Below are 24,786 nucleotides of genomic sequence, written 5' to 3'. Positions count from 1 at the left end.
GATCATGCGGATTAAAGGTGGGCCGACTGCTGTGGTGGAGGTTTGGATTGTAATTTACAGTTTGCATTCACATCCAAACAATTTGTGATGTTTCCAACTAAACACTGAGCTTTCTGTTACTTCAACCAACCTTCAATTTGTTTTACACAATGCTTCCATCTGTTGCATTCCTATTAATTGATTAGGACTGTAGCACAGTCACATTGACAGACATCGAGATACTGTCAGAATTTTATTCCTGTTGTTACGAGGACAGCTTGAAAATTGTCTCACTGTGAGATGAAGCACCAAAGATATGAAGGAAGAAAAAAAAAAAAGAGATAATGTCGCAACTCTTTTTTATATTTGATTCTTTTTGTCTTGGAGAATCCAAAATAGCAAAGTGTGTACCTGAATTCAAACAGAAAGAAGAGTTTGTATGTGTCAGTGGAGTTCAGAGTAGAGCAGCTGTTTCTTTGCATCAGAAGGAGACCGTTAAGGTGGTTTGGGCATGTGATTGCATGCAAGCTCGAGGCCTTCCTTTGGAAATTTTGTAGGCGCATCCAGCAGGGAGAAGGCACAGAATAAGATCCAGAACTTGTGGGATTATATGTCTCACAATGCCTGGGAGTGTACTGGATCACAGGTGGAACTATAAAATGATGGTTGGCTGAATGTATATTTATAATTGTCCATTTTTGTTAATTAAGCGAGTGAATTGACTCACGCTACCAGGAACAGCTGACCTGAATCCAATTCTTGGTCCGAGCTCAAGTGATCCTACCTTGATGATCAGACAAACCTTCCATGATTCAATCGTAGTAGCAAGTTTTAAAAAACCAGAAAGAAAGGAAAGAAAGCTGTGGGTGTCAGTCCTGTTGTCTCAAACCAAGCTACAAAGTTCCAGCAGCACACTGTTGTTAAGCTCCTGCACACAACACTGTTTGTTTTGTTGGAAGCTAAAATGAGGCTAAAGTGATGCACGCCAAAACACTCTTTAGTATTTAACTCCCTGGGAAAAATACATTTCAAGAAAAGATGTTACACTGCATCACTAACATCAACCCACCTTCCTTCCTTTCTCAGTGCCATCCTCCCCTCCTCCGCTCCCTAAACCACCTCAGGGTGGAAAGTAACGCTGACTACAGTATGTCTTTCTGAGGCCAGAACAGAGAACTGTTTTCTCTATTTTTCATCTTTCTACATTTCTCTTCTCCACCCTCCCCCTTCTACTGCTCTTGTTGCCTGTGGTGGTGAAAGCAGTGCAGCTGAGATGTGAATTCAGAGCATTTTCTACCCCCCTAACTCATTCTGTTGATGTCTTTTAAGGCTGTTTTTTATACATTTCTCTCAAAACTTCCTCATCTTCTGACTTTGATGCTGCTGGAGATGTCAATACTAAACAGGCACAGGTGGACTGATGATGAAGATAAAGAGAAAGGAGGCTGGAGGGTAAGAGGGTGAGGCTAAAGGGATGCAGAGGGAGGGGAGGGCGAGGGGGGATATAAAAAGGATAGATAACAAGACTAGTACGCACTGGGTGAAAGAGGATGAACAGAGGTTGAATAGATATTAGGACTTAGCGATGGAAGTGTCTGGCTCTCTAGTGTGGTGAGTGCTGATAGTGAGAGAGAAAAATGCTTAACATCTTTACTGAAATTTGTCTGCTGGCCAGACCTTTAACAGCTTCATTTGTACTCTTACAGAGAACACTTACCGCAGAGAAGTGGAACAGTTACACAGAGACTAATAAAACAAGAATTATGGAGGCCGAGGGATAGTGTTAGCTGTTTGAGCTCTAATCCACTTCCACAGTGTTCTCACAAAGCAGTCTGTTAAGTGACCTTGAGCTATGTGTTGTGGTTAGAGATGCACTGATTGATGGGCCAGGCCCCCTCTTGGCCCTGACAAGTGAACGGGCAGCGAGTCTCACATATGTCCAGTAATGAGCCGGTCCGTTTCACGCATGAGCAACACACACAATTATTCAGGAAAACAGTTGCGTGCACACTCACAAGTGTCACTAACGTAGAAACCTCTCACCGCAGACCAGGTTCATCAAAGTAAACTAATAGCGGGTTAGTACCAACAAACATAAGAAACTTAAATCACCACCACAATCACGCAGATGAATATGGAAATTTTAAACACCGTAACAAAGATAAAGTGGATAACCAGCAGACTCAGTATGAGCAAAGGATCAAAGAAGAACGAGGAAAACAGTAACACTCCTTCTGACCTTCTCCATCTCTCAAAGCAAACATCACCTGTAGTAATCTTCCCTGCACGAAGCCAAACTGCTGCTCACTGATGGTCACCTCTCTTCTTCACTAGCTTCAAAAATGAGGTATAGGGATGTGTTTTTTCTGCATTTTTGTCAATATTCTGAAACTAACCTGAAAGAAACTTCTGAGCTTGAGTTTTTCCTCCCCCCAGTCACCAAATACTTGCTCAGAGTTCAGTTGGGATTTTCTTTCTCTCATTTTAGAGACTTTGCCTTATAATAACCAGTGCACTGAGAATAAACAGGTGTTCTAGCTCAAAGAGATAACAGCTTTCAGACTAGACAAAAGTTGTGGACATCAAATCATATGAACGAGAGTGTTACCTAACTGTTCACTTTTGAAGTGCTTGGCAAATCTTTGCAACGGTCGATATTCGAGCGCCGCCTAACGTGTCATTTTTTTATACTGAGCTATTTAGTGGCTTGAGTGTACATGCTGTTTTTTTAAGTGCTGCAATTATCTGTCACACACATTCAAGAAGCATAACACGAGACTCAACTCACCATTAGGGTCCTCAAGTGTTTTTAAAGTGTTGCATTGAATTGTGTTTTCTCTCAGCAAAAAGAGCTGAAGTAATGCAAGTGACAAGCTTCAGTATTTAACTGGTCTGAGAACGGTGTCTTGAACCAGACTGTGGGTTTAAAAGGTTGAGATGACAAATGTCTTGAAACTACAGTGTAGTGTGTGCATAGATTCACAGACGATCTTGAACCTGGCTAACATCAAGCAGGCAAATATCAGGATGATTATTTATAACCATGAACTGAATCATGCTTTCATGAGCAGAGACTTTGCAGGTTCTTGGAGCAGGAAGGCTCATTAAATCATGTGACGAAACACATGAAGAAAAAATAAATTAATAAATAAATAAAGCAGCAGATACCCAGCTTTCAAGGCTAACACTGCTAGCTTGGTACTGCTGATGATAAGAGCTGATGTGGGTTTTTTCTTTTTTTAATTTCCATGATTTGAATAAATAGACAGTAATTTCTTTGGATCATGGCTTGGAGAATGCAACCATCATTGCATCCCTATATCATATTGAAACCTGATGTAATACTGAATAAAGTTACACAGGTTCGCCATCCTGTTAATTTTGCTAATTAGTATTTAAAGAACCAAGCACCTAGAAGTAAGATCTGAATACCAACTAGAAAACTATTTTTGGTAGGGGTTACTGAGGTTAGACAACGGAGAAAAAGCTAGAAAGCTGTACCTGTTTTTAAGTAATTTAATTAGTGGATGTAATCACTAATATATTAAAATATTATACTCAATTATGACCACGACACTCCCATAAATTCTACACAGTAGACGTATAAACCAATTGTTTTTTGTAGAAAATAAATGGTGGAAATACTACCAAAAACTGAACAATTCAGGTGAAGTTCAAGAACACAGAGCACACAGTCAAAAATGAACTCAAGTCTTTACAGTGAGAAAACTCCCACTTTGGAACTAAAAGAACTAAATTACAGAAAGTTGATTTTATTCATCTGTATGTAGCATTTTCAGCGTGAGAATTAAAAGTCTGACAGTCGACAATTAATCCAGTAGCAAAAATAGTTCCTGAGTGTGGTGCAATTTTTCAAGATTCAAGAATGACACGATTTTTGTTCAATTAAATCATGTTAACATGAAATAAACAGAAAAGAGTTGTGACGACAAAATCTGAGGAAACTGCGTTTATGCAGTATCATATGGAGCTCAACAGAGCTACCTGCAGTCCAGTATTGTTGGCTGATATTAGCCATTTCTCAATATATAACTGTCTGCATTTAGAAATACTGATAAATAAAAATGTAAAAAGTAAAGAAGAAACATGAGAAACATCCTTCAGCCATGTTATGAGTGTTGATGTTGCATAGTCTGTCCACCAGGTCCCTTTGCAACTTCCCTGCGGGCAACGCACATGCTTGGAATGTCACAAAACACAACAACCAGCTGATCCAAGTGTACTGGACCAATATACTGGAATATTAGATTCTAAAGCCAGGTTTGTGGCGTCTCCCTTAGAGACTGAGTGAATAATTCAGTCTTTCGAGAGGGGCTCAGAGAAGAACTGCTGCCACTCCACGCTAAAGAAGCCAGTTAAGGTGGAGCAGGTATCTGACTAGGATCTTTCCTAGGTGAGGTGCTCTGGTTATGTCCTACTGGGATGAGGCCCCAGGGCAGACCCAACACAGGACCCAACTGCTCAGGCTGCTGCCCCTGCAACCTGGCCCCAGATAAGTGGAAGATACATGGATTGATGGATGGACGGACAGATTTGGTTTTAAATCACCAAATAAAAAGTAGCTACAGTTTTGTGAAAAAGTGTTTGTCCCCTTCCTGATTTCAATTAAATGCTTCAGACACAAAATGCAGTTTCTAAATTAGAGTGTTTATCACTAAGGGGGGGAAAAAAAATCAAATCTACACGGTCCTGTGTGAAAAAGTGATTACCCCCTAAAACTAATAACTGGTTCGGTCGCACTTTGCAGCAACAACTGCAACCAAGCATTTGTGATAAATGGCAATGAATCTTTCACAGTGCTGTGGAGGAATTTTGGCGCCTCATCTTTGCAGAATTGTTACAATTCAGCCACATTGGAGGGTTTGAGCATGAACCACCTTTTTAACATCTTAATCAGATTCAGGTCACGACTCTGATGTGGCCACTTCAAAGTCTTCATTTTGTTTTTCTTAATCCAATCAGAGGTGACTTGCTGGTGTGTTTTGGATCATTGTCCTGCTGCAGAATCCAAGTGTGTTTGAGCTCAAACAGATGTTCGGACATTCTCCCTTCAGGATGTTTTGATAGACAGCAGAAATTATGGCTCCATTCACCACAGCAGGTCTCCCAGGTGCTAAGGCAGCAAAACAGCCCCAGACCATCACACTACCATAACCATAGTTTAATGCTGAAATAAAATACAGGGCCATGTAGGTTTGGATTTGTCCACCTTAATAATAAACATTCATTTAGAAACTGCATTTTGTGTTTACGTGTGTTATCTTTGTCTAATATTTACAACTCCTTGATCATCTGAAACAATTAAGTGTGACAAACATAAATAGGAAAAAAACTGTCTTTTAAAAAAATTCCCATATTAGTTCTGCTCTACGCTACCGGACACAGACTCCAGATGTCATGCTGGAGCCCCTCTTCCTGTTTGGGGGTTGCAGTTCCTACTGCTGCTATGACCACTGGGACCCTTGGGACTACTTTGAATGTCACCTTCTACATATTTCTGATGTTACTAACAGCCACATCTATAGCAAACCCTTAATAGCGGGTCAATCTCTGCCTCAGGTGGATTTAATGTCTACTGTATGCTGGCTAAATGAAAAGGTAAAAGCAACTTATTTAAATTGCACAACAAGTAGCTGCAATGTAAGCCGCAATCAAATGTAATTGTCAACCCATCCTTTTCACAAAATGAGAAATCTGTGTTGTTCTCCTGAACCAAAAAAAACAAACAAACTTAAAGCGACCTCTGTCTAACCTTCCCCGTAGCTCATCTGCTCACTGACGTCAGAAAATAACATGTCAGAGCATGGCAGAAGTTAACTAGGTTGCCACAGCTAGCTGCTAGAACATGTACAACATTGGTAAGTACTGTGGACACTGCAGGGAGGACACTCATGACTAACACAGGCAAATAAGGTTAAAAATCAGCAGCCTTCCTCCAAGGCGACCGCGCTGCTCTCTTGTGACATTTTTAGGCCAATCACTGGGCTCATCACCGAGGGTTTGCAAGATGCACTTTGATGGATTGTTGATTCCAGTAACACTGAAATTATTTGTGGTTTATACACAAACACAATCCAACTAATTTACTCACAGCAGAACAATGAGAGCATGCTACACAGGCAGGGGGAAAAGCATGCATGCATTGAGAGATGACAAAAGACCACTGCACTCTATCAAGTTCTCTTTTTACTGGCTTTCTAAAGAAGTTTAAAAAAAACAGAACTTCGAGCAGTAGGATTTGCAAGCATCAACAAGGCTGTTTGACATTACACAATCTCTTTTTCCCCCTCTCAGACTTTTAGAAATGGTAAGAAGCTGTTGTATCACATCTCTTGCTAACAGAAGATCTGGCTTCAAATATGGAAACGCAGTTGTTCAAGCAGGAGACTTTAATATTGAACTCAAGGACAAAGGTTTTTGGACTTTTGATGTCAAACATGTTTGTAAAGTTCTGACATAAGTCAAGTCACTTACTATCACTTACTATTCCTTTAGCCTCCTGGAAGAACAGATCACCTTCCAAGTTCACAAGTCAGAATTTTCTCCACTTGAGATGTTACAAATAAATAACTATTAAGCATTAAGCTACAACTGCACTGCTCACAACTTAATGTGAAGGACAGAGCCACAGCACACTGCTAACAGGAAGGTTAGAGCTAAAGCTGTGGATAGGGTCAGCAAAAACACACACCAGACAGCCCTTTATGACAACTACTGAAGTCACTTTCTTGGTCTCAAAGCCACCAGATTCCACTGAGTAAACACACAAGTTGAAACGTGACGACTGGGCCAAGAAATATTTGAAGACAGATTTTTCAAAGGTTTTATAGACTGATGAGATGAGAGTGACTCTTGATGGACCAGATGGATGGGCCTGTGGCTGCATCAATAATGGACACAGAGCTCCACTTCGACTCGGACACCAGCAAGGTGGAGGTGGGGTACCGGTATGGGCTGGTATTATTAAAGATGAGCTGGTTGGACCTTTTCAGGGTGAAGATGGCTCGAAAATCAACTCCAAAACCTACTGCCAGTTTTTAGAAGACACTTTCTACAAGCAGTGGTACAGGAAAAAGTCTGCATCTTTTAAGAAGACCATGATTTTTATGCAGTACAATGCTCCATCGCATGCATCGAAGTACTCCAGTACATGGGTAGCCAGTAAACGCCTTCAGGATGAAAAGATAATGACATGGCCTAGGTCAGGAAGGAGGCCTAAACCCGTGAGAACCTGTGGGCCTTGCTTAAACGGGAGATTTACAGTGTAAGGAAACAGTACACCTCTCTGAACAGTGTCTGGGAGGCTGAGAGTTGTTTTATTATTCTCACTTTAACATTTGCAAACAAACTAGTGAGATGGGAAAATGTTCATTTTTAAAATTAATTGCATAATTCACTTTTACATTCTTAAACATTCGGGTTTAGGTTCATTAACATTTTGGACTGACTGTCCTTGATCCATAATGAAATTAATGCTCAAAAATACAACTTTAATAATTGTGCACACAGTGTATGTGTGTGCAGTATAAGCCAATATAAGTATAAGCGAACTGCAGCTAACATGAATAGATGATCAGGAACAAGTGTGACCACCTCAATAAAAGCAGAAAATCTGGCACTTTGCTGGTCTGCAATATCCAGGTATGTGTCAACACAATGCCACAATCTTCCCAGACAATTCACCCCAAGGTCAGATCATGCGTTCTCAGACAAATTGCAAAAAACTCGAGAGCCACGTCTCTGATTCAGTCAGCATGTTAAATGTTAAAAGTGCACGACAGTACAATCAGGAACGGCTTGTTTGGAAGGGCTGCCTGGGGAAAGCCTCCTCCTTCTGCGGCAGTAAAGCTTATATACTTACATATCTGGAAACAGGACAGCAACCTCCTTTAATATACAAAAAAATAAATAAAAATCATGGCTGGCTTGTTCTGTATTGAGCCTGAGTTTGTCCCTTGCCTGATAGAAGGCACATAAACAAGTGGAAGAGCATCAGCTGCTCATCCTCATGTCTGCCAACATGAGCCTTACATTTGTCAGAGTAAAGCAACCTTCGTCTTCACAGTGTGTTTATCTGTAAATACAAAGCCCTCGAGTCAATACTGTGATGTAATAATAACATTACAGAAATGACACAAAGCAATTTCAATCGTTACAAAAACGCTCTTCACTCAAACTAGCGAGGCTTCAATCTGACAGCAGGCAGACAAAATGAACAACAAAAAGTTTCAGCACAAAGGAAACACTCTGAAATATAAAAACCAAGCAGTGCTTTAATTCACACTGGCTTGTTCACAGCAGGCTTCCTCTGGCGCATATTTATTCCATTGCGATGTCTAAGTTTCCCTCATTCGCTTCTGTTTCTCAGTTTATGCATTTTTCCCCCCTTTGTCCCACTCGCCTCTTGCCTCTCTCACACACTCTGTGTTGTCTCTGGCTTTCTCTGAAGCATTGCCAGCAGCCAGACTGTGATCTAGGATCTGTTTCTGCCACCCACGCAGACGGCTTGGCTTTTATATGCAAATTAATTATTAAAAACAACTCATTATCACTTTAAGCAGTTTCGCGCAGATGGAGAACGAAGAGGAGAGGGCGGGCTACAGTAACCCTGAGCTACAGTTGGCGTATGCACATGTGTGCTCGTGTATTGGAATGACTTTAAGGCATCCACTGGTTTGATTTATGGATTGGACACACAGCACCCAGAAACATTTTGTGTCATTCTGTCACTGCAGTTGCATCATCACACTGTATTATTATTATTGTTTTTATTTACCTATGTATTTTAAACAGCATGCTGGAGGTGCAGGTGATGGATGTGATGCTGTTGCAGCAAAGATTGCATCCTTCTGAATTCCACACAGTCCACCACAATTGTCGCATCAGATTCTCTGTTTTTATCTATTTTGTTGCAGACAGGACTCAATTTTAAATAAAGAGGTGAGCATATCTGCAATTACTGCGTGTGAGGCAAAGCTCAGAGTTAAGATCGATTAGATCAGTCTGATCTAATCGATCACACAGTTTCACAGACTTTGTCTACTGTCAATGATTTAACTAATATGGTCATGTCAGGCGCACAGCTCTGACTATGAGCTCAGAAGCCCCGCCCATCTGCTGTTCAAACAGGCAGTCAATCAAAAGAAAGTTGGCTTAAAAGGAGGCAGGAAAGGAGCTAAAAAAGCATGTTTAATAGATACAGTGGTGTGAAAAAGCATTCGCCCCCTTCTTGAGTTCCCATTTTTGTATGTTTGACTGACTTAAATGCTTCAGATTGTCAAACAAATGTAAATATTAGACAAAAATAACACATGTAAACACAAAAACGGGAAATCAGTAAGGGGGCACTCTAAACTGAAGGTATCAAGGCCCGGCATAAGTTAAAAAAGGATTACTCAAAAATGTGAATCATGTAAATCTACTCTAAAGGAGTTGTAGAACAAAAAAATGAATTAGCTGATATAATAAAGAAACTATTTTGTTGCAAAAAATCATTCAGATCCTTAAAAATGGAGCTTATCCAAAAACCAGGTGGTAGTTCTTCAGTTAGGTAGTTTACTTCCTTGACAGACTGCATCTATTAGTCCAATATTCCATCTTTCATTGTTTTACACCTCTCACCTATTGGTTTAAAAATTTAACAAAAAAGCTCACGCAGTAATAGTTCAGCGGCCTCAGCTGTAAAGCTTTCATCACATAGGCTCAGCACGCCTGAATTTTTCTAGACATTCCCTGACAGCGCTGCATGTGAACCAGCAAATGTCAGATTTAATCTGATCTAAAGTTTTAAAGTCGTTCATTGGATCAGGTAGTTTAACCTTCTGAGCTCTCTACTACAAAGTGCACGTAATGTCTGTGCCAGTGTGAGAATAGTGCAGGAAACCTTCAGAAGTGATACAACACTTGGACCAAATTCTTTCAACACTCTTCCCGCACAACTCCAAGCCAAACCTAAAAAAACAACAACATATACTCATTTGGTTTGTTTACAACCCAATAAACCTGATCCTTTGGACAGAGGAGACTAAAGTGTAGATATTTGGCCATAATGCAAAGCAACACCGCTGAAGACAACCAAACACAGAATATCGACACAAACACCTCATACATAGCACGCTGGTGGAAGTTGCTGAAGTTTGAAAAGTATCTAATGTCTTTGCGTTACCCAAATGGGCATCAGTATTGAATATAGATTATATACAGTATTCAGTTGTGGTCCAAAGTTTACATGCATACACCTACCAGCACAAATTGTCATGGAGCTGTTGATGATTTCTTTTTCAGTGCAGATTGATTGTACAGTTTGAACTGGATTTTCTCTAATCCACAAAGGTCAAATAAAAACATACACTGACTTAGATCTTTGAATAAGTGGTGCTGAGGGTTCTACAATGTCTTTAACTTGACAAGGAAACTGATTATTAGCTTCTTGTTAGTAATTGTAACTGACAACAAACGGGCATTTCTCTTTGCCGACATAGACAGGATTTGTTTGACAGCACTAATTTAACTGACCAATACTCAGAACAATGGCAAACTCCAAGGATCTCAGTGAGAATCTAAGAAGGAGAATTGTAGATTTACACAAGGTGGGAGGGTCTCTTTGAGCAACTGCAGATTCCAAAATCATCAGTTCAAACAAACATACAACTCATTGTGTGTTTTCAAACCTAAGAACACTATATCCACTGTCGAGCATGGTAGTGGTAGCATCATGCTCTATGGCTGTTTTGAATAGCCAGTGAAATTAAAGTTATTTGAGATTATACTTACTTCAGTACCAAAATACATCAGGAGGAGGATAGCCTTTGAAAAGGCAGAGCGATGAAAGTTACCCAGTGTGTTAAATACAGTATATCAAAGGTAATACATTATGACACCACCATTTGAAACTTTAAAATAAACTCTAGCACACTTTGACAATTTGGCAGGTATTTCTGCTTAAAATCCAACTTTGGTCAGATTCTAACATAAAACATGAGCCTATGAAAAGCATTGATGTTAAGAAAAGTCCAATTTTAGTGTTTCACTAAACCATGACATGTAAGCTAGCATTAACTAGCTAATTCAAATCTGTCCAAAAATTATGAGATTATTTCTGTTGCTAAATTGCTAAAGATGGCTAGTTACAAGTTAGCCTAACAATTCGTAACTTTGCAGAAAGCATGTAGACATTTTGTGCTGTTGTTGTTTATGGATAATAACAACTGCCAGTTCTCTCCTTTTTTTGGGAGTATACAAGGTGATACATATGTGAACACAGACACACAGTCTGACTGCATCACACCAATTTCTGTGGAGTTTCACACCGCCCTTCACGGAGTAACTCACAGTACAGAAACAGCCCACTCACTGAAACATGCAGAGATGCACGCACCTCTGATATCTCTGTGGAAACAAGACAAGGATATGTGCACTCATCCGCCCACAAACACACCTACACCATCATGTCCTTTTTCTCCCTTCACCCACACAGAGCTTCAGTCGTGACACTGACACACACACACACACACACACACACATAAACACAGTTATCTACTTACTGATAAAGACCTGTATGAGAAGATAACAGTGTTTTTGAAAGGTTATTCTCCAACTGTGTTCAGCAACTCTTTGTATTGGATCCAGCAAGACTATTGTTTGGGTTGAAAAAGATTTTTTGCCTAGCAAACATCCTTTTTACAACAGATTAAAGTGCACAAAAGGTCAGTGGCAGTTTAATAAAAAAAAGTAAAAAAACCAACTAATTTTTCAGGCTGAGTGAAAGATAAGTGCACTGAAAGAAACTGAGGTTCTGGCATGAAAAGTTCCTACTGGAAGGCACTCACAAGTTTTGTGCGAGGAAGAGATGCCAAACATGATGAGTAACACATTTTAACTTTAAACACGGCAGCTGCCAAACACTATTTGTTGCAGGTTTCAGCCTTTCAGAAATCATTGGTTTCTCAGGAAAAGGAAAGGGATGGAAAAAAAAAAATCCTATTTCATGATTAAAGAAAACTTTGGCATGCAGTGTTTGCTACTGTTAAAGCTTTTTTTTATTTTTATTTATTATTAAAGAGGGGAAAAAGGTAGGTTTCCCAAAAAAAAGCAAAGCTCAAGGGACAGAAAAGCCGTCATTTTACATTTATGTTGCTTTCTGTCTTAAGCACATCAATCAAAGAGCCACCAAGCAACCACTCACACTGAGGTTACATGAAATCGCCTCCAACCGTGGCAGCGCTGCATGGAACCACAACAATAACATACACTCACAAACTGTAAAACACAAACAGTGTTGTTGATACTCACTTGAGCTGTGGCCGAAGCCTCTTTGTTGTAGTACTTTTTCCTCTCATACTTGTCCCGGATAAAGACTTCCACGGCTCTGAAGGTCGGGGTTAAGGACTGAAGCCGTGCACAAAGGTATCCAAGTGGACAATACTTACACACACACACACACACACACACACACCACACGAGACGCATCATAGAGAAACAGCATGCACCGAATGTACACGGGAATTCTGCACAGCAAAGGTGGGAGTAGTAGTAAAACTTGCAGGAGAAGAAAAAGCCTTTTCAATCCTTGTTTTTGTTTTTTTAAATCATCATCACTACTGAAACTGAGATTTTGTTAAATAATATTTAATAATCCCCCAAAATAAGGATCCAAGGATATTTCAAGATAGTTGGTTAAACTTGCTTCTAGAAAAACTTTCACAACATGCACTCACAAGCTTTATGATATGTATTCTGTGGAATAGTCGTCAACTTGAATACACTGAGATTAGAGATGTAGATAATGTGTGGTGACGAACGTTAAGTGGATGATTGTAGGAGTGAGCAATTAAAAAAAAAAACTCTTAACATAGACTAGCATCAGTACTGATGCCAGTGCCAATGCATGCTACAGACAATTATGTCTATATTTGTCAGAAGCACAAGATTCAACGTTTCAGTGATGGAGGAAACGTTTAGATTTTCTACATTCGGATCATCCCAATGTGCTAAAAGAAAAACAGAATCCTGTTTGATAAATTAAAATGAAATATTTGACAGAATTTATGTACTGGGAAAATGTCAACCTCAGTGATGAGCAATCGATAATAAGATGTAATTATTTCTGCTGTTTTCAATTAGTGGGATGATGATCAGCTGTACTTTACTTGTTGAACAGCAATCTCTTAAATCTGGTCTTCACAACATATATTTCAGAAAGACTCTTTGCCTGAAGAAACGAGGCTACATTGGCTTCAGAAAAAGAGCTGATGTTGCTCATGATGCTACAAAAACATTTCTACAACAATCTGAAGGTTAAGCAACAACTGACCTGGGCACACTGGGTATGCCGGGACACAGAACCATCTCTAAAGTGTACAAAACTAAGCTACAAGCAAGACCTGCTCCCTCTAAGAGCAAGTAAAAGTCAAGCTGTACAATGCTCATGGGACCACCATTGGGATAACACGAAACAACAAGACAGTAAAAATCACAAGGAGGCTGTTAGAAGGTTTTTTGACCAAAACACAACTTTTTGATTCATTCGACAATCGTTAGAGTTACAGAAAACAGTTCATTGCAGCATAAGAACCTTATCTATGTTATAAAACTCAGAGGCGACAGAAGTATAACAGATTCAACCTGTGTGCTGTATTCGTGCAGGGACAGCTAGTCATCGGGGAAGGAACAGTTAATTTTTTAACTATATCAGCAAGTTCTAAAGGAAAACAGCGAGACGCATATCTGTGAGGTGACTCTTAAGAGAAAGGGAGTCATGCAAAAAAGGTAAAAAAAAAGACTAAAGTTAATGTTCTGGAAGATTCCACTCAAAATCATCACCTCAAGAAAAGAGTTCAAGGTGTTCTGTACAGAGGATTTTATTAGCAGAAACACTAGCTGCAGTTTTTGCTACAACTTACATTGAAACCAAAGGTTTGTACACTTTTGCCCCTTAGAAATATGTGAGATGAGAGGCCAGGTAACAGAAGCGTCAGAATAATAATACTGATCACTTTTATATTGACCATTATCCCTAAATCTGACATCACATTGGGAGATTAGCAGCAGTAACTATGTTGAACACTTTGTGTAAAGGTAAAAACAATTATGCAATTGCTTGATTTAATCAATCTATCAGAGGATTGTTGATGTAAATCAAAGGATTTCATATTTACTGCACTGCTCACCTGTTTGATGCGTTCGCTAAAGTCTGCAGCAGAAATTTGCTCAGCAAGTAACCTGATGAGAAATTACAGCATCACAACTAAGTGAAAGTGTCAGAAAGAGTGAAGAGGGGCTTTGTCAGCTTTAAATCCTGATTAGACTGAGTGTTTGTAAAAGGGCCCGGCAGAAACTGGATCAATTGTATCGTAAACACGATGAGGCAGATCTAAAGTGAGCGCACCATTAGAAGATCGATGCCTGAACATTTGTTGACTGAGAGCTGAAGGGAAGCAAATTCATCAAAAAAGTGTTTTCTAAATAAAGAACACAAGATTCCAAATCAGTAAAAGTTACGTCAAGAAGGCTTTCTAGTAGTGGCCTCAGATGACAAGTCTTTAACCACTTCTGGGGCAGGAACACAAGGTTTGGGCTAAGAGATTTGAAAAGTCTCCTTTGCTGACAATCGGCAGCTAAACGTTTGGGCCATGAACAGAAGGCTGTATGTCAGGAGAATAATAGACAGCGTAATACTGCAGAGGATTTCAGTTAATTGGAGTCGGACACCTGAATGAATCAGACAGCTGTTGGTCTCTCTCCTGATTTCCTCTGTTTATATTAAATGTTGTCTTTAACAGTTTTCATAAAATCAGCCAAAGAAATGGGAACAAATTTTGCATTTTGGTGACAGACATGTAAAACCGGTTCTCTGCCAGGTTGTCTGTTCTGTGTAGATACAACAGTGGTTCATCCAGTTTTATGCTCGAATGATTAACAGGTCACTTTTAAGTGGCTTAACAAACAAACTAACAAAAAAACGTTTATTTGAACATGGTCAGGTACACGGACTGGACTGAAAATGAGTGGGGGAAAAAAACAGCCTGAAAAAGATGCCTCAACACCACCTTAAAAGGTCAGCTCATTAGAAGCAAACTATAAAAAGAATTAAGGGTTGACTTGAGACTTTTGCACAGTACTGAATATTACGTTTGAAACACATACAGTATTTAAATGTATATACAATTTAGCCATCCATCCATTTTCTTCCACTTTTCCAATTTGCTAGAATGTATCACTTTTGGGCATAGTTATAATGTTTCTCTTTAGAAAAGGGCAAAAAAATGATGTAAAAGAAAACAAAAACAAACTATTAACATGTCTGATTTCCAAGTGTGCGATGCTCGTCTCTCCATTTCATGATCACCAGGAAGTTTAATAAAAGACGCTCGGTCTAGACATGGATTTTGATTCTTTGCCACACGCTGCGAGTGACATGACTTATAATGTTCACTCCATTTGATGGATCAGCAAACTTTTCCCAGATAAAAAGGGGGGCACACGAACAACTGAGGTAATAGGAGAGCACATTTACACTAAGAACCCCAACAATGTCAAAGGAAAAACACGCACACGACAGTGAGATAAGTGAGGATACACAAACAATCAACCCCACTCTCTCACTCCATCTTTCCCTAAACACACAAACCAACACAACTGCGTGCTGCTGTGCCGCAAATCCTGACGTTCTTATCTGCCTATTTCAGCAGTGACGCTTCTGTCGGATCAAGTAAAAGACTTTAGAAGATTGAAAAATGATGACCACCCACACGAGTGGAGCTGCTAGATAGGCTGGAAGAGGAGGCCTGCTGTGGCTGCGTCTCAAACACACTGCTTATTTATTACTGTTGACTAGAAACAGCAGAGCAGAACTAGGATGCTGCACTGAGATACCAACCATGGCACCCACGGCTGTAGTGGATAAATGTGTGGCCTGGTGACACGGTGGTTAGGCACACGTGACCACAAATCTCATGAAAGACCGATAAAACACACCATAGGGGGCAGGGATTCTGACATAAGGGCAATTGCTGTTCTTTGACATAAAATCAAAGTCTGGGTCACAATTAAACTCATTTCATATTTATAACACTGTAATACTGGGGACTATTTTACCAAGTATCAACAGAAAGACCTCATCTGCGCTACCCACATGCTGTTTCAATTTCTATTTTCAATTTCAAAACCTAATACTACAAAAATCACCACAAATTACACATTTGATGCACCTGTTAGTTTCATATAATTCAGTTTTTTTTCCACATTGATAACTAACAAAAAAGCTGGTCTAAGCTTAAAACATTTAAAGTAAAAGCACATGTTCAAATGTGACTAACTTGATAAAGTGCTGCTGCATTACTGGTATTTTTATTTAAAACAGTATTTAAAACATTTTCTAAGACAACATTAATCTCAAATCCCATTTTAGTCCATACTTGTGTAAAACACGCCTGCATCTATGAATATTAATGCATTCAAACTCACACACACACAAAATACAGAGACAGGACTCAAAGTCCATTTCGTCATTTACATACATAAGCACAGTAAACAGCAGGGCTGAGAAGCTGCGTGAGTATAAACAGAGTACACACAGAAACAGCCACATTCAGGCGCGAGCTCCTCTAATCCTGGGTCTGTTATCTGCTGCTTTCAGCCAGCGGCGATGCTGTCAGAGCAACTAATGGACTTCAAAAGAGTGAAGAATGATGACCACCCGCACAAATGGGCCTGCCAGATACAAGATAGGGTATTAGAGGAACATTTCAAACAGGGAGATTATTTATTTTGGTCTGCTGGTGGAAATATGAACATATGCTGGTGTGTTAACCACACAGCTGTCTTGTCTTGTATCTTGGAAAAGGGCAAGCTGGAAAGCGCTGTTACAGCTCTGCGTATAAACACAAACTGCTCGATATGTCCCGGTTAAATGTGCGGAAAGATGCAGAAGTGGCAAGCCTCTGTGTGGAAATGATGTGTGGCGATGTGTGTGCAGCTGAAGCTCAAGCCTGATAACCACTATGAGTTCGATTTGAGATTGTAACGTCATAATGAAAAAGGACTCTGCATCTTTATCTTGTTGCTGTAAAGCTTTCTGACTTTTGATTATTTATCAGTATTTGCAGAAACGCAAAAAAATAAAATCACTTACAATATATTTAAACATTTTAGGGATTTGTAGTAAAAATAAATTGAACAGGTAACTGGCACAGTCAATTACTTACTAATTTTAAAACCACTTTTTTTTTTAAAAAAATTCCTTATTGGGACATAAGGAATTTACTGTACAGTAAAAAAAAACCTGCAAATTAAAATGTGCTGTAAATTCTGCATTTTCAATTCAAATCCAGTTGTTTTTTTCTGCATCTCACATACATCAAAAAATGAGTATCGGCTGGTTAAAATATGAAAAAGCCGAGTCCAGCTCCAAATTTTAAACAAACCAATACTCAAACATTTTTACAGATTACAGATTCTGACTATAAGAAAGGCCAGGGAAAAATTTAATGTGTAAACACTGTCATAGATTTTAACGTGCGAAAAAAAAAAGGCTCAAAGTGGTTTGATGGACCACCTTCCAAAAAAATATTTCTTTAAAACGATTTGATATATGAAGCTAAAATTTCCCGGCAACCATTATATATTCAAACGTTATACCATAAAGTTTTATGCATATTGGAGGGCAGAAGACTTGTGTTGATTTGAGACCTAATGGCCCAGTGTCTCCACTGTGCAGCCTGAACACAGCCCCACAGGTTCTTTAAAGGCCCATTTGATAAAGAAGCCGAGTGATGGAGTGTTGCGTCAGGTCACTTGCCCCATCACCTCAAATCCGGTTTTGTGATGAGTGGAAGCGCAGAGTGAAGGAAAAGCAGCCAACAAGTGCTCGGCATATATGGGAACTCCTTTGAGACTGCTGGAAGAGCTCCAGGTGATGACTTCATGAAGCTGGCTGATGAATGGAGAGTTTACAAAGCAGTTATGAAACCAAAGACTGAAATATTTAAAGTTTTGTGCTTGATATAATGCGATATGTCCAAACCTTTGACCTGTATGGTGGTATAATGCATAAACTACTTATTTATGGTGACATTTAGAGTTTATATGTAGCTACATGATGACAGGAGCTTTTATATTTGCATGTAGATATCCCGACATGTGTGGCGAAACAGAGGCTTTTATATCTGTGTGTACTGAAGTTGGCAGTTTTAATATGAAAGCAGTGATTAAAGTGTTCAGTGAGAGCGATGCTTTATTCCAGTGCATCTGTTTTTACGACAATAGAGGCTGAGACTAATAAATAAAGAGTGAGGGAGACAGCAGGAGGAGGATACTGGTCCGTCTGTGGTCGCCTGAAGTTCTCCGGTAGGTGGGCTTCATACAGCTGTCTGGCCCTGGTGTTGCCCATGTCCACCATACTCTACGAGGAGGGGAGGAAGGAAAAAGAGCCGAGAGAGAAAAAGACGGAAGAACTGTGTCATTAATACAGAAAAGGCAGTCGGTAAAACACATTTAAGACCTTGTCAAACACACACAGCGAGTTCTTTCATACTTCACATTTGCATTCAACTCAATTTGCTGCAGATTCCTTCCCACTCGCACACAAACACGCACATGCCAAGTGAAAGACACACTGGCCGTATGTGTCAGGGCTAAATTAAGAGGAGGGTGATGAATGGGGTGATGATAGGAGAAGTGGAGGAGACGGAGTCGGAATAATCAGCCATCCAGAATTAATTAGTCATTGAAAACAGTGATTAACATTCAGACTGAGCCCCGTTCCACTCGCACTCAGCTGATGGATCGGCACAGCACGGGAGAAACGCACAGGCGCACACCTTTCCCCTGCTACACACCAAGCGAGTACTGCTGTGTGAGCTTCACAGATGTACACAGACACACACAAACACAGAGTGTGAAATAAAATCAATGTGACATGCTAGTTATCCACAAAACACAGCTCCGCACTTACAAATTAGCATTAGGCTCTCTGTATTCCCTCTGCATGTGCATTTGCACACATGCTGCTGTGCATGTACTGCACATGGCTGCGTGTGTGTGTGTGTAAAAACACTGAATGCATACTAAACAGTGGATTTCTGAGGCTGTGTCAGTGCATACAGAGTGACCTTGCAGTATATGCATAACTTCACCTATCAAGGTAACCCTTAAAATGCACTTTTTTGGGGGGTACTATCTGGGTTCTTTGCATTTGCTCATGCCAACATGTCTTAGGGCCGTTTATTTCTTCTTTTTTTGGCTCAGCCAGCTCTAAATACAACAATAGTATAATACATCTTTTTCTTTTTGCTGCTCTCTTCAGGGGTCGCCACAGCAGATTATCTGCCTCCGAGCATCCTCCACTCTCACACCAACCTCCTTCTTCACCACCTTCTCTGCGGTCTCCATTCCTCCTTTCCTGCCATCTTTAATGTCCTTTGCCCAGAAGGATAATAGTTGTTTATGAAAAATGGATTATTCACAATAAAATATAAAAAACAAAACAATTAAAGGTTTTTAAACACGCAGCAAATGTGTGTACAGAAAGAAATGAGAATGTCAGTGAGCTTGGACACTATATGAGGACTGTAGAATCCACTATGAAAACAGAACGCTGCATTAGGCCTTAGTGATGCATGTTGGCAAGACATTATTCATTTTAAATGTTATTATTAATTTTTCTGATAGAGCCCATACTTTATTGCGTCTGTTCTTGATTTTTGACAAACTTTAAAAGACAGCTGTTATATTGTCTCTGAAATGCTCGGAGGCAACTCAGGTGTGTTTAGCAACCTTAAGCATGCTTAAGTATAAAAAGAAGAAACATGCCAGTACATATAAAAGGAAAAGACTGAGGGTGTATTATTGCCAACTAGTTCTCTATTCCCACCCCTATTAAGCACCAGCAGCTCCTGTTTATGTTTGAAACATAAATGAACCAGATCACTGTTTAATAACTGTAATTAAAAAAATCATAAGGATCATGTTTCATATAATTTGGAGGTGGGTTTCTTGCCTTTGCCTGAATGAAAAATGAGAAGAAAGAAAAAAAAGACTCAAAAACCTAAATAATAAATCTTTCCTCCTCCTTGTTTTTACTATTTTGACCATTTGCCTTGTTCCAAATGCTCTAATTTCAAATGTAAATCATCCTTGAAAGCAGAACAGGTGATTCTAGATACATATGCAGGCGCTGCACACGAGCAACAAGTGAAAACAATGAGTCTTATGGTTTTTGCTATTATTTGTGATCTTTACTACATAGATTTAAAACCTACATAAAGAAATACAGTGAGCTTTTGTTTGTAAGTGGCAGAGATCATTAAAAGAATTAAACAATAACAGATTACGGGGTACAAGTTATATCAATGCATTAAGAAGCCTTAAGAGCAGTACTAGTATGGGGAGCATCATTTGCATACCTGGATCTGCTCAGGTGTCCACTGATCCAAATTGACAGATTTGACTCTGGAGATGTGGACACCCAGGTTGCGGTGGATGCCGGCACAGCGGATACACATGAACACCCCGAGGTTCCATGACGCCCACCGAGGCCCTGAAATGGAAAAGAAGAAAAGAGGATATTTCCACTATGAATTACTCCGGTTGCAGTTTTATTGTAAAACTCCTGCTGTGTTGTTAGTTTAAGTGACTTGCTGCTGCATGCGAGTTGATCCCAATCATTTTCAACAATTTAGACTGCAAAGGAACTCAAAAACCCAAATAAACTCAAAACTGTGGAAGTGAAAGAACAGCAGGAAGTAAAGAATCAATGAAATACAACTGTGAAATGAAAAAGCAAGCCAGGAGTACTCTTCTCTTTGAAGCTCTTTACCCCACCACCATCCTACAAAACTATGCTTTCAAGTATGAAAAGGTACCTGTACCTGGCACCTGCTGCTACATACTGTGAAATTATTTATTTTTTAGATTTTCTAGGCTCCAGCATTGCCCTTAAATACCTGCTATCCACTGGTTTGAACAGTTTTTAAGCTACTGCTCTCCTGGAATTTTCAGATAAGGATAATCACTCTGAAATGAATGTCAGATAAAGCTACCAATTTTAGGCTCAGAATATAGCAACAATGGACAATGGATCGACCAGTGGTCTTAACCAGCCTTATATCAAGTGAGGAATTGTCTTGGTAGCCACTTAAAGGAATCAGTCATGATTTAATTGGCACCATCTCCGAGTCTATTTACTAACTGTGTGCATATTTTTATTGCCAGAGTTTAACCTTTTATAAGGTCTACATGATAATACACAATGTCACAAGGTCTGCCCAATTGCTTTAATAAACACAGGTTCAGTGGACTTAGTGGACTTTAGCATCCTCCCTAGTAGCGCCAGATCTGGATCAAGTTGAACACTTTTAAGATGTGACAGAACAAGAGATATGAAGGATGGGAAGGAGGAGCTTGGTGCTTTACCGCACCACTGGAGTGACAAGAGTGTCGAGCCCAAAGGTAAAGCTTTCATTTACCAGTCAATCAACGTTCTAAAAAAAACACCAAAAGCCATGAGGTTTGTTCTTTGGAAGAATAACCTTGAGGATAAATGAGGTACCTCTCTTCAGCCCTAGAGATGGGGTGGGAGGCAACTTCAAGCCGTGGATACAAAATAACTGGCCCTCCCTTAGCCCAGTTCTGCTGGAGGTTTCTTCCTGTTAAAAAGGAGTTTTTCCTTCCCTCTGTTGCCAAATGCTTGGTAGGGTTGTCTGTTTGATGAGGTTTTCTCTGAATTACTGTATTTACTTTACAATATAAAGTGCCTTCAAAATGTTGTTGTGATTTGACGCTATATTTAAAAAAAATATTCAACTGAATTAAAATTCTGGTTTTTGTAGTGGTTAGTTACACTACTTCAAAAGTATTTGTCTACTTTCACAAGAATATGAACTTTGTTTCCCTGATCAATAGGAGTTAATATGGTATCAACTCACTGTTTGTATCTATATATACACATCTTCCCAAAGTTGGGAGCATAAAATTTTCCAAAATATCTTGGTAAGCTGAAGCATTAACATTTCACTTGAACACAAATGTTTGTGGAAGCATTCTGCATATCTAGGTTCTTGGTTTTATAGACCTGTAGCCATGGAAGTGAATGCTACACCATAATTCAATGATTTGGATTGTTGAGTGAATATTTCTGCCAGTATAGTTTATGTGATTATTGACGTGCTTTGGAAGAAGTTTGCTAGTGGACAAAGAACAGCAGGTTATGAACAGCTTTAACAAAGTCAAATCAACACAAATTCAAACTCACAAGAAACAATTTGAACAAACTCTTTGACAAAGTGTTGTAGTTGTGTAAAGTACACCATCAGGTTTCAGCAGAAAGCACCAAGAATCAAAGCCTTATTTTGCTTTCAGAATGTGCTAAATGCCATTTATAATATTCTGAGACATTTTAAAGACATTCTTATCAAAATGGTGCAGGAAGTAATATTCTGAATCCCTAAATCTTGAAGGAAAAGCATGAAGGCCTGTGGTTTTCATTTATGGATATCATTTGATTAGAGCCCATGCAGTTTATTACATATAAAAGCCAATTAAATGTGAATGTATGTGTCAATAGACTGGCTGCAGTTAATCTGAAAGTGAAAGATACCATCCTAGGCGTTTAGGGTTGTGTCAGTGTCTGTCTTTTAAAGACAAAAAAAATAAATAATTCTTGAATTTTTATTGTATGCATTCTCACTTCAATTTAGTGATTAAAGTTTTAATTAAATTTATTAAATTTAATTTAGAACCTACTTGAAACTATGAAAGGTAATCATGAAAACAGTGTTTAACACAATGAAAGCAGCTTGGAGTTTAGAAAAGTGGTTTTGAAAACCTTTCCAGGGTCAAAATTATAGCAGTTTCCTTCTTCACGGCGAATGATCGAAACTTGACGTGCAGCCATGACGGCGGTGTTTCGTGAAACCTCAAACGCTTCTCAAGATGACTGAGGCCTTTAGAATCCACTCACCGTAGGCCATGTGGATCTGATAAAGTCCCAAGGAGGAGTTCGTTAAATTATATGGCCTGAAAATGACCCCATAATTACACTTTCAACTCAAAGTGGCTGACTTCCTGTTGGATTTAGGTTATAGCTCCATGATTTCAGACCCATAGATGAAACAAAGCACAGGCACTGCTCTTTTGAAATATTCTAGGGGCCACTGTGGAGCCATTTTGCAGCAACTATCGATAAAAACTATAGAACTACAGGGTGGGCCATTTATATGGATACACCGTAATAACATGGGAATGGTTGGTGATATTAAAGTCCTGTTTGTGGCACATTAGTATATGTGAGGGGGCAAAGTCCTCAAGATGGGTGGTGACCATGGTGGCCATTTAGAAGTCGGCCATCTTGGATACAACTTTTTTTCTTTCTTTTTTTTTCCCAATAGGAAGAGGGCCATGTGACACATCAAACTTATTGGTAATGTCACAAGAAAAACAACTGTGTGCTTGGTTTCAACGTAACTTTATTCTTGTATCCAAGATTGATTCTTGTATTTTCAAAAGTAATTAGTTACTTTATTACTTAGTTACTTTTAAAAAACATGATACACAACCTGAATACCTTTAAGCCCAACTCTATTTTTTCTGCATAATCAATCATATAAAATTGAATGAAATGAGAAAGTGTCTTTTTAAAACTTGTTTTATAAGTTTTAATCTTTTAAGTTTATGCACATTGCATCAAGTGAAAATGAAATTATGTACAACAGTCTTTGACTTGAAGAAATGTGTTTAACATTTAAACCTATTTTCTGCATATTCCGGCATATAAAATAATTTTTTGTGTTTACACTCGCTCTTTCAAATAGATGCAAGTAAAACACAGCAAAAAATAAATAAAATCAAAGCTTAAGCGGCACTAAGTCTTGTCGCTCTTTAACCTCCTAGGACCTGGCATCCACATATGTTGACATCACATTTTGGGTTATTTAGACCAAAATACTTAACTTTGCTCTACAAGGGCCTGATATCCACTTACGCGGACATTATTCTGCTACTGTTCTATCAAAACTTTAAATGAATATCCTCATATGTAGCTCTCATTTTTCTTAGAAACAAAAATTTGGTATTTCTTTGTTTTTACATTCATCAGGTCCCAATATGCCCAAATATCAAAGAGAAATTAAAAATGCATACCGTGGAAGAGTTCAGGTCTTAGGAGGTTAATCTATTTTCACCTGCTTAGCAGGAGAGAGGCCGGTGGAGGTTTGCCCGGTGCCGCAGCGGTCATGTCAGTAGGCGGGATCCGGGGGTTCCTCTATGAATGTCACATTCCCGTGGCAGCATGCTCGGTGCTTGCTCAGATTTGAAGTTGAATTTTTCGCTGTAGAATGAATTTTCTTCCCACGCAGAGTGTACAGCAGACGCTAATGTTTTTGTCACTTTTTACAGAATCAAACTCAAAAGTAATGTCAGTACCTCCGAGCTTTAAATGCTGCGTCGTACTCTCGCCCACACTCCCCGTTTTCCATTGTTGACCTACACACGTCTGCTGCTGCCACGAACGTCAAAAACTCGTACGTCATTGTCATGAGACACTCTGACAAAGTGTTGGTTTACGGGAAAGTAACAGTAATCCAATTACTTTTTTGCAATAGTAACCCCTTACTTTACTCGTTACTTGAAAAAGTAATCAGACTACAGTAACGCATTTATTTTAACGCGTTACTGCCCATCTCTGCCCATCACATAATTAAAATCACAGTCTGTGACGGCGCAAAATCAGATTAAAAAAAATTTGGAAACCTGTTTTTCAGAACAATCTGAAGCCTCAGTTTCAAATAATGA

General features: G+C 39.3%; 1 protein-coding gene across 1 annotated transcript in view; it reads right to left on the bottom strand.

The window, feature by feature from the left end:
- Window positions 1-12,080: 12,080 nt before the first annotated feature.
- The window catches only part of LOC102300597 (stromal membrane-associated protein 1), a 38,448-nt gene continuing 25,742 nt past the window's right edge, over window positions 12,081-24,786 (bottom strand). Inside the window, exons 2-4 of the mRNA XM_005949460.3 lie at window positions 20,403-20,536; window positions 18,315-18,400; window positions 12,081-12,367 (exon numbers count right to left, since the gene is read on the bottom strand). Coding sequence (XP_005949522.2) covers window positions 12,181-12,367; window positions 18,315-18,400; window positions 20,403-20,536 — 407 coding nt within the window. The 3' untranslated portion in view covers window positions 12,081-12,180. The remainder of the gene's footprint in view (window positions 12,368-18,314; window positions 18,401-20,402; window positions 20,537-24,786) is intronic.

Source organism: Haplochromis burtoni, unplaced genomic scaffold (genome assembly GCF_018398535.1).
Source record: "Haplochromis burtoni strain Fernald_Lab_line unplaced genomic scaffold, NCSU_Asbu1 Contig_656, whole genome shotgun sequence".
In the NCBI taxonomy this organism is placed as follows: Eukaryota; Metazoa; Chordata; class Actinopteri; order Cichliformes; family Cichlidae; genus Haplochromis; species Haplochromis burtoni.
The sequence above is the reverse complement of the archived record's forward strand: the minus strand, read 5'-3'. Positions and strand labels throughout refer to the sequence as shown.